We start from the raw sequence: 11159 nt of genomic DNA, 5'->3' as shown, positions 1-11159 counted from the left end.
TTCGAGTTTGGACGGTGAGTAGGTAAAGATACGAACGATTTCTTCCAAATGGTGTTTGTGAAAAAATGTGTTTGATGACAAAAAAAAGTGCTAACAACAATTCTTTGTACTAACAACACAACTTTTGTGCTAACGACACATTTGGAGTTGATAACAACAATTCATCATTTTTGGACCCTCCTTTAGATATGCCCAATACTAGATCCAATTAATTGGACATTGGATGAATAGATTTATATTTGTGACCCAACAAAACCCAAAATTTGTTATTTGGCTGGTTCGGGTACACCCTGATGGGTTGGGTACCCGACCCATTGACAGCCCTAGTCGGGTCAAGTTAAACTGATTTGGTACTTCGGGTAGGGTTCGATTTACCCGATCCACTTGCACCCTGCCCAGTAGGGGTGGCAATCGGGTCGGGTTGCCGGGTCGACCCGACGGGTTGGCGGGTCAGCATACCTCAACCCGAATCCGACCCGTTTATTAAACGGGTCGGTTGTGGCAAACACGAACCCAACCCATTTATTAAATGGGTAACCCAACACGACCCGCCAACCCGTTTAATAAACGGGTTGGGTCGGGTAAACGGGTTAGCGGGTGGGTCGGGTTGGCGGGTCGACCCGACCGTCTAACCCGTTTATTAAATGGGTCAGCCGGGTTGGCATACCCCTAACACGAACCTGACCCGTTTAATAAACGGGTTAGGCGGGTCGACCCGTTTATTAAACGGGTTAGTTTAAGCCCAACCCGAACCCGCCTAAGAGGCGGGTTGGCGGGTCGTGTCAGGTTTTGCCACCTTTACTGCCCAGCCTTCTCTTTTAACAGCAATGATCTTGCCCGCGTCCATACCCGCAAAACCCTAAACCCCTTTCCTGCTCCTTCCCATTTAAGAGAGAGAGAGAGAGAATGGTGTGGTTCCAGTGTGAAGACTGTGGGGAGAACCTGAAGAAACCAAAATTGCCCAACCATTTCAGGTTTTGCTCTGCCACCAAGGTTCTATTCTCAGCTTCCTCTTGTCTTTGTTGTTGTTAGTACTATATCATCACTGCTCCTCTTAAGGGAGAGGTCTTCTGTCCCTGATTTCACATATTGCTTATGCTTTCTGTGAAAAAAATTGCGCGGATTAAAACTAACTCCGATGATGGTAATGTTACAACAGCAAAAAAAAAAAACGAATTGGCAAGGTTGATCTGAGACTTCCAAACAACCTTCATGAGTTTTGCCTGCTTTCGCGTAGTTTCATTTCCCAGTTTCTGTGTTTGATTCTCGAAAATATGGCCTTAATACGTATGCCTTCTACCAATGTTTGTGATCTCAGTTGGGCCGTTCTGAGTTGCCCTTGCCCTCCCCTTTCCTTAAGCGCATCGTCACCAACCAAATGGTTTGGTAAGTTTGGTGGACGGACTCTTTAGGACATCATTGCCGACCTCTGGTGCTTTGCAGTGGCTGTAAATTGTGTGCACTCTTACTTATATATTTTCATGTATTTGTATGTAACGTGTGCTTGAGTATGAATGCAGTGTATGCGTGGATATGCATTCATGCAATGTTAATGCTCATGTATCCGTGAGCACGTGGCACAATAGAGTCGAGTTTTGACGAAATAGAACAAGACACAGGTATCAAATTAGTTGCTTTCAAAACCATGTACAATGCAAATATGGAAGTGCAGTCTTGTGCTTGGAGCAAATTCTACTTGAATCAGTCCAAACGATGATGATTTTTCACTGTAGATGAATTGGGTATTTCTACAATTGGGTTACTAGAATTATTGGATTTTTTGTGTGGAAAATGATCCAAATGAGAATATTTTGTAGATTGGGGCGAAATTCTGTAGGCCTTTGCATGGATTGTTAATAGAGGTAGGCCATTGACTTTAATCAATCTTAAGAGGTGTGATTGAATGTTGAATTTATAAAATGCCAAAATATATGCTTATTGTATGAGTAGGCATTGTCCTATGTTTTATGGAATCATTGTTGTTATCAACTTAAAAGAAAAAATTGTTTATAGACTATGTCACAGGATTTTGGCCAACCGGGTGCTACACCCGCATTGACGCGATGCGGGTGCGGCACCCCGGTGCGGTCAACCCGACCTTGGGTGCGGTCAACGCACCCAAGGTCATAAATGTCCAATATATATATATATATATATATACCCTCCCTCACCTCCGCACCCAAGTTTTTTTAAAGTGATGCATCGCCGCACCCACACGACATAGTTCATAGCATATGCACTTAATATTATTTACCTATGTAGTCAAAAGCACCAGTCCGCACCTCGGCAGCGGACATCTTAAAGGCCTTGTTGGGTCCTAGGAGGGACTAGTCGATCTAGCCGGAACCCTAAAAAAAGATTAGGAAAATGCAAACTTTATAATAATATATATTTGTAATCTATACAAGCACACACACACATACATACATATATTTGAAAAAAACAATGAATATATATTTATATATCTGAAGAAAAATATTAGATATACATCTAAAAGAAAGTTTGTATATAAATATATATATGAAGAAACATATAAAATAATATATATATATATATATATGGTAAAAAAAAGTTAGTTTGTCCCTAGGCAGGGACTAGTTGGACTAATCGGGACCTTTTAAGTCTAGAGCGCCTAAGTGCCCTGGACTAGGCACTAACCCCATTGCTAGGGTGACTAGCTGCCTAGTCTCTGATTTTGACTACATAGATAGTTACAAATCAGAGTATTTTCTTGCTAGGCAAAGAGAATTGGAAAATGTTGGTGGTTCTATTATTGCATGAACATATTTTACCCAAAATTCTTGACTATTTTATCATTATATGTGGCTAAATGGGCTTATATGTATGCTAGATTTTGAGATACATGTCATGTTATTCTGTAAGATTGGTTTTTTTATTCTCCATAAAAGCAATTGAATATTTCATACAGTATTTGACTTGGAATTTTTTTAATAATGTAAATGTTTATGGAAATTAGTTTTGTTTTTAGATATAGTTCTATCATTCTTGTGTGGGGGGTTTTTCTTTTGTTATTTTCACTTTGGTTGATTTTGTTGGTTCTTTCCTGTAGCTCTCATGTATTGATTGTGGTACAACATTCAACCAGCAAGATGTTCAAGGACATACACAATGCATTACAGAAATGGTATGTAATTAACCATATATTATAATTGTCCTGCTGGTTGATTATAATATTCCATATCTTTTTCTTTACATGATCTTGATGCCTTGTAACTTGGGCTTCAATCTGTTGTCATGAGAAGGAAAAACTGTTTCAAGTTTAGATATACTTGTATACTTTTCATGTCTGGTGCATTATGAAGATTTAGATGCTTGATTGAGCTGTGCTGTGTTTGCAGGAGAAATATGGTCCAAAAACTCAAGGAAAAACACCTAATAATACACAAATAAAGACCAAAGTTGAACAGAAGCAAGATCAGAGTTTTGATATTAATGCTGGATTGTCCTCTCGGCCTCCTTGGTTTTGCAGGTAAACAAAGATTCAGCAAACCCCAAATTTCTGAACCAATTCTTTTCTACGTTCCAGACTAGTCGTGTCTAGCTGATTTAGAGTAGGAAAATTCTTCTTATCTGAAACATCCTCATGTGAAGAACATTGCCTGCAGTCTTGAATTCCTTAGCCATTGACCAAGTTTCACTGCTTCCACCAATGAAGTGGGTGTGAGAAAGAAATGAAAGTGAGAAATCGATAAAGAGTCTGTATCCTATTATTTTTATTATTGTTGTTGCTGTTATTGTTATTTTAAGGATATGCATACCATCTTTGGATTTATTTTTGGTTGATTTTCTGTGAATTCTGTACTGTTGTTGAGTAGAACATATATAACTCATGATGTTTAAAAGAGTAAACACTTGGAGATTGTTTAGTTAGCCACTATGAGTGATACTGGATTTATTTTTAGCTTTGAAATGGTCATAAAGTCTTGTGTAGATAAGGAAAAAGTAGAGAGTGAAAAAAAAATCATTCTTAAGGTTGTCTCTGAAAAATTTACATTCAGCAAAAAGTGAAAAAGAAAAGTTCTTAAGGTTGTCTTGGAGAAACTTGCACTCATGTTTCTATTGCGAGCTATATTGTTGGTCAGTTAAGTTCATGGGATTGTGTAAGTTGTGGTGACACAAGTCATTAACAATTTGGTTTCAGATAGAAGATTCAAATGTTGGAAAGAGGTATATTGAGGTTCTAAATGGTGTTATCAAACATCAAATACAAGGGATCTATCAAAATTTGAAGATTATTCAATTTTTAGTAAATGAGCAATGATAAATTCTTCTACTGGTTCATATCAACCAAAAAACTGTTCACTGAGATTTGAATTAAAAAAAGAAAACTGGTCTAAAAATTATGCTTTACGTAATGAGCAAGTTTAGCCTTAAAGTCAATACCATGTACCATTCCAACTAATTTTCCATTGCTAAGATGTCTTTATAGCAAGCACACAGGTTAATTTAGGACTTTCAAGCCTATCTGGAGTGGAGAGAAGCTTTTTTAAGAAAGAACAGTAAGAAAAGAAAGAAAACAAATAAAAGAAAATGAAAGAGGAAGCTCTAAACAGGAAAAAATGAAAGATGAAATGAATAAAAAAACATTTATAAGGATGATCCCAAGAAATTAAATAAAAGAGGGAAGTTGGAAGATGAAAAAAGCAAAGCTGAAAGTGGAAGGAAAGACAAGATTACTGGCTCTCTACTCTCTTTCTGATTTGCAAAGTGTATAAATGCTTTTATTTCCATTAGAAAGCACAAGAAGAAAACCACTAGTTTTTCCTCCACTCTTTGGACTAGTGGCTGATAAGCAGATATTTCAACATGATGGTGGAGTGATTTATTCTGGCTCAAAGTCATGTCTTTGCGATTTTTTTTCAAACCCTTCAAAAAAATAAATTATTTGGACTGGCAGTGTTGATAAAGATTGAAAAAATTACTCCTGGAAATAAATAAAAAATGGAACTTTTAAATGATTTTTGCACTCCTGGTCACTATGACTGCTGTGTAGAAAGCCATGGTTCTTGTGTTTACAAGTTTTATAGAATTACTGTCTATTAAAAAAAAGTTTTATAGAATTGCTTGCCTTAAAGTTCTTGTCAACTGTTTGCTACTGACATATTGCATATATCCCAGCCTTTGTAACACTCAGGTGACAAGTAAGCAAACTTTATTACTCCATGCTGAGGGAAAGAAGCACAAAGCAAAAGCACGAGCCTATCATGCTTCAAAGCAACCTTCTAGTGAAAATCAGTCGACACCGAATGAGAATAATTGTCTTAATGGATATCCAGGAATGGCTAATGACACCAGTAATGCTAATGGCATGGAGAAAGCTGAAGATCATCCAAAGACTGCTGATATATTGGCTCCAGAAGCCAAAATGGATAATCCACCTGAAAAACTTAAGAGAAAATTGGACCAGTTGGAAAATGGTGTTGCCAAAACTAAAAATAGCCAAGATTCAGATTTGATAACTGATGAAGCAACACAAAAGATAAGAGAAATTGTGGAGAGCCCAAAGAAAAGGAAGCTTGCTGACGCTAACATGCAAAATAATGAGCACAGTGATAAGATGAGCCATTCCAAAAATGGTTCAAACCTACATATTAAGTGGAAAAAGTTGATTCACACAATCTTGAAGCAGGTACGCATCATTGTCACTAATATTGCCAACATTTTGTTGTGATATTAAAACATTTTTCTGCAACAGGCAATAAAAACGTGAAAATATTGTCATATTCTCATAATATTTCTATAACATAGATATCTTGTTAATATTGTGATATCATGATATTTTTATCATCTTATTTTTTATATATTTTGAGCATATAATTTTTGTGATTTTTTTCATTTATGTTTTTAAAAATATTTTCTAATGGTTTCTTTATATTTCCATAAAAAAATACTACTAAAACCTATGGTACCTGGACACTCCATTTTGCTCGCCGTACCTGTGTGGACACGCTTGTCCCCATGTTGACACACGTTGACACCTGGACACCATTTTACCCTCCGATTTACAAGTTTATATTCAGTTTATAATTTATAATTATATTTTCAGTATATAATATATATTTTAGATATGGTAAATATATTTAGATTATATTCAGTTTATTTTGAATTTATTATTATTATTATATATATATACATATATATATATATATATATATATATATATATATATATATAGTTGTGTCCCTGTACCCACATTTTTTGGAATTGTTGTGTCGTACCCTCTGTATCCGCACCCGCACCTGTACCCAGGTGGCATAGACTAAAACTGTTATTTCTTCTCCTTTTTATTATTCTTTACATTTTTCAAATTTTAAATGCCAAGATTTTCTAGAGAAAAACCCTCACCGACAAATTTGTGGAGATCGATGGGCATACATCTGTTACCCATATTATCTTATTTCGGACTGTTACTGTCCTCCACAAGATGGCTACAAGTTGATAATCAAGCATTCTTGGTTGTCAAACTTGGCTTGTAAAAATCATTGTTTAAAACTAAATTAGATGGGGGAACTATTCTTGTTAAGATGAGAACAGATCGACTTCCTGAGAACCACTTGATTAGTACATTTTGCGTTTCTAATAGCAGAGTAAATAAACTTATGTAAAGTGTTCCTGAAAAGTACTTGATTTGTCTGTTCTCAGCTTAGTATATTTTGCATATCTGAGCAGAGAGTGAATAAACTCATGCAACATGATTTATGGGTAATCTAACATCTAGCTTAGTCATTTCTAGTGAGATGAAAGTGGATTTTCATTCTTTGCAAATGCTCATGGCTATTGAACTTGAAGGAAAAATACCCTTATCTTTTATATACGATGGTGTAGGACATGCCTCGTCACACGACATTGAGGTTTAGCATCGAGTTATTCAACTGCCAAGCCATGTTCTTTTAACTTTTATTAGATACTCTACAACCATCATTAACATCTTATTATCATCCAGCTTGCTGGCCAGGTGTCAGATTACGTGCAGTTAAGTCATGTATCATGTATATAACCAATTGTTGGTTATATACAATATTCGCCGTACATCTTGTTTGGCAATCATGCATTTCACTTGAAATATGTGAGAGTGGGGGCGGTCCCGGTGACAGAATATAACCGATTATTTGTTTTTATAGATTATCCCAGCTGCTCTCTGCCTGATGCTGGGGTGAGGGACTATTTGAACTATGTGACCCCTGTATGCTTTAGTACTCTGGATAAATGTTGTGGGTTGACCAAAAATAGAGAAATTGCTAGCTATGGTTAGCCCAATGGGGTTTTCAGGTCAGAAACTCGAAGCAGTTGGGTTAGCATACTATGAGAATTATCCCTGATTTCTCATAAACAGGTTGCTTTTTATGCCTACAAACATGCTTTTCACCTGATGTTCATCTGGTGCATTAAATAATTTTAATCGATATTTTAATCAGTCTTTTGTGTCTAATTTCCAGAGTTCTAATGGAGCCCTTAAACTTAAGAAGCTGCAAAAACTTGTTTTAAAATCTCTAGAAGATTCTGGCTTTGCCCATGAGGACAAGGGCCGTCTCAAGGATTTAATGATGCAGAAGGTGATTTGCAAGGAAAACTCTTCCACCGTCATTCCTCTTCCTAATGTTGATGAGGATACTTGTGAGTCAGTTATTCTTTTGCAGATTAGTTGCAGTTCTCGCTTTGAGTTTGACGACAAGTTGGTTCGCTTGGTACCAAAATGCATTTGAATTGGATTCTTACCATTTTCCTATGGAATTATACACCCATACTGTCTTGTGGTTAATGCGCATCAACAAGAGCATCTAGCTTGGGAATAGTGTTTCAGAACAGATCTCTGCTTTCGTAGCACTTGTGGACTGGCAGCTGCTACAAGGGAGTGCGTCTTAACTTGCCAGGAAGAAAAGAAAAAGGTAAAAGAAAGCAGAACAATTTTGTTATTTGAGGAACTCCCTCTTTAGAGGGAAAAAATCTCAGGTATTGTACGAATTTTATTCAATAATTTTTTTTATTTCTTTTAATGGTGTTCAAAGGGGCTTTGAAGAATACACTTGTTTTCATTGAGAGTATTATGGGAAGTGGATCACTTATTCTAATTGAATATATCATTCGCTTCAGGAATCCTAACTATCTATCTTTTAGTGATCTTAATCAATTACTAATGCAAACATAGAAACAGGAAGTGAAGTTTTTATGTTCGCTTCTAATCTTTAAGTGGTAGCTGCCAAATCCACTCTTTAGTGCAAATATAAAGGGGGAGATCGTCTCACTTCCTCCCAAATGCATAAACTCCCATCCTAGCTACCAGATTCCAAACACACACCACCAATGTAGTTTGACCATCTATCTACCAAATGCATAAACTCCCATGCCACCTGCCAGTTTCCAAACAGAGCCTAAGTGACCGTTGTCCCTAGGAAGGTCATCATAAGAAAAGAGAAATAAAAGCGTAACTATTATCTGAAATTCAGCCTAGAGGTGCTGGTGGTTACTATAGATGATCTAATCGAACATAGTTCTCCAAACCATGGTTGTTGTGGATAACCTAATCTAGTTTAGACTAACACATTGTAATTTGCTTACCTTCAACCAAAAAAAGAAGAAAAGCTTATTGTAATTTGCTATAACCTTAAACAAATATTTAAACTTAACCTTTAATCTTGCTTCCCAAACAAACCAAAAGTCCTAGCATTCAAAGCTCCACGACATATGCCTTCCGTAGGGTGTCAAGGAATTGGATCCGCACTAGAACTGATAGGATCCAGGTTGGTAATAAATTACAGTTTGAGTACGAATTCGGGTTGGATCCATAGGGCCCGATTTGTATATGTTCCCAGGTATGATTTGTGAATTTTCATATTAAAACTTGTTTTTGGCTAGACTTCAGATTAATATCTACAAATTTTCAATGTAAAACATAAAAATAATATTTTATTGGGTATAGACTTAGTCTGGATTATGTAATCCTTATAAGACCAAGGTATGGTTTTTCTAACGGTAGGTCTGCCTGACCTAGGTCTGGTTCCAGGTCTCAACTAGTGCCAGCCCTCAAAGTCTGCTCCAGTTTGGGATCCACCCAGATCCGGTGAAGGTCTGACCAGCTCAAACCCTTCTAGAGACATAATTTTGCATAATTTTCTTATCCACTCGGTTTAACAAAACTCTCTCTCTCTCTCTCTCTCTCTCTCTCTCTGCCCACATTCTAGGACAAAATGATGTGATAAAAGAGATTGAGGAAAAAATGTGATGGCTTAGTGCTCAAGTCTTTGATAGAAAATTTTCATTTAATAACAATACCTATTACATTTTTAATTTGCATTTAGGGATGGCAGTGGACCTGGGGAAACGGGGTTCCGCTCCGCCTCGCCCCACCCCACCCCACCCTGCCCTGCCCCGTCTCTGATCTCCGTTAGTAAACCTTCATCTCCTTCTTTAGGGATGCCAGTGGATTGAGGGAAAACGGGATCCTGCCATGCCTCACCCCGTTTGGACCAAGGATGGAGGAACGGGAATGAAGGCGGGGTTGGAGGGCAGATTTTTGAGACGGGATGGGGTTGAAGACCTTGTCCCCCGGACCCACCCCTGCCCCGGTCCACTGCCATCAAAGTCGTCATTTTTTATGCAGACTCACTGCTCGCCAAGCTCTGTAGCTTCACTTTTTGCTGACCATTCATCTCAACATTTCTTGAGATGGACACCAACCAATCTCAAGAAACATTGGACGGCTGTCTGACAGGACATGCATGCCCACCCGTGCAGACGCCAAGCATAATGTGAAGTCCTTATAAATAAGATCTACAGAGATTTATTTTTTCCCTTCTAATGGAGTGCATATAGTAAATAAGGGGAATTTGATGCTTTACACAACTTGAAAGAACTTACACAACAATAGTGCACCATGCACCAAATTTCATAATAATAACAAAAACCTTCACACTATAAGTCAATTAGATTCAATGCATTTTTCTAATAAAAACAATGACAAACTCATCAAAATGGTCTAATTGAGTGTATTAAGAGCTAGGGGTGTCAACGGGTTTGGATCAAGGTGGAACCAGACTTGAACCCAATTTTCGGGTATGGTATCGGGTCAGACCCGGGTCTAATGGGCTTACTATAAGAAAAACCATACTAGGACATGATAAGAACTACATGAACCAGACTCGGACTATACCCGACAAAACCATATTTTTTTTTATCATTTTTACATTGAAAATTTGCAGGTCTTAATCGAAACTCAAGTCAGGTCTAGGTTGTATAAAATTTCACAAACTATACCTGGGTCCATGTAGTAATCGGACCTTCTGGTCCGGATCCGGGTCTTAATCGGGTCTTCTTATTTTTACCATACTTGGACCTTATAGGGTTTGGTTTGGGTCAGGTCCGGGTAAACCTAACCCATTGACACCCCTATTAGGAGCGTCCACACTTTGACTTTGTGTAGAGAGCACTGCAGTGCCTTATGTGGTAGCAACATAGACACAAGCCTTTCTTTAAAAAACTAGGACACAAGCATTTAGTGCACTTACACACATACTTACAAATAAAAGTTGTAAACATTTTCGGCCTTTCACAAATATCAATGATAGACCAATGGGGCTCGGCTTGTCTGCTAGGAGCAACTAGTGCATGCCTTCTTGTGTTGGGACGTTGCAAGTTTTAATCTCAATGGTATCGTTGTATAACTGGTAGGGGGTCTGCCTTGTAGGAACTTGAATGCAAAATTACAGAATATTTGTAGGGTGAAGTATAGGCTGTTATGCTCAAAATCGTCAGAGAAATCTACACTTTCAACTCTTTTACAATTTAATGCCTTTTTTTATATGATCTCATATTATTCCACTGCATTTATAACCTTATAAAGAATTCAAGTTTTGAGACAAATCCCGGAGAGAAATCCCTTCAACCCCAAGAGACACATTGCTTTGCAATTCAAGGATAGTGACTATTGGAATAGCCTCCCAAGAGTGACCTTATGGCCATATAGCCTTACATCTCCCACTTAGTCATAAGGGATATTCTGTGTTTCTATGTTTGTTCTCAACCAGAACTTTGCATATACACTTTCTTAGTGATCTTTATTCACTCACCACTTAAACATATATAAGTCCCATCTGACTCACATGTCTAGTGAAAACGTCCTCAGTGACTGCTTTGGTTAACGG

The 11159-nt window shown here is 37.5% G+C and overlaps 1 protein-coding gene across 1 annotated transcript; it reads left to right on the top strand.

Moving 5' to 3' along the window:
* The first annotated feature begins 906 nt into the window (after positions 1-906).
* On the top strand, positions 907-8026 carry LOC149820475 (uncharacterized). Its single transcript, XM_089983605.1, has 6 exons — positions 907-993; positions 3071-3145; positions 3360-3490; positions 5140-5650; positions 7458-7574; positions 7659-8026. Exons 1-6 carry the CDS (start codon positions 907-909, stop codon positions 7722-7724), a joined length of 987 nt encoding a protein of 328 aa, XP_089839731.1. The 3' UTR covers positions 7725-8026.
* The last annotated feature ends 3133 nt before the right edge of the window (positions 8027-11159 follow it).

This window comes from Nuphar pumila, chromosome 12 (genome assembly GCF_984573655.1).
Source record: "Nuphar pumila chromosome 12, dmNupPumi1.hap1.1, whole genome shotgun sequence".
NCBI classification, from domain to species: Eukaryota; Viridiplantae; Streptophyta; class Magnoliopsida; order Nymphaeales; family Nymphaeaceae; genus Nuphar; species Nuphar pumila.
The sequence above is the reverse complement of the archived record's forward strand: the minus strand, read 5'-3'. Positions and strand labels throughout refer to the sequence as shown.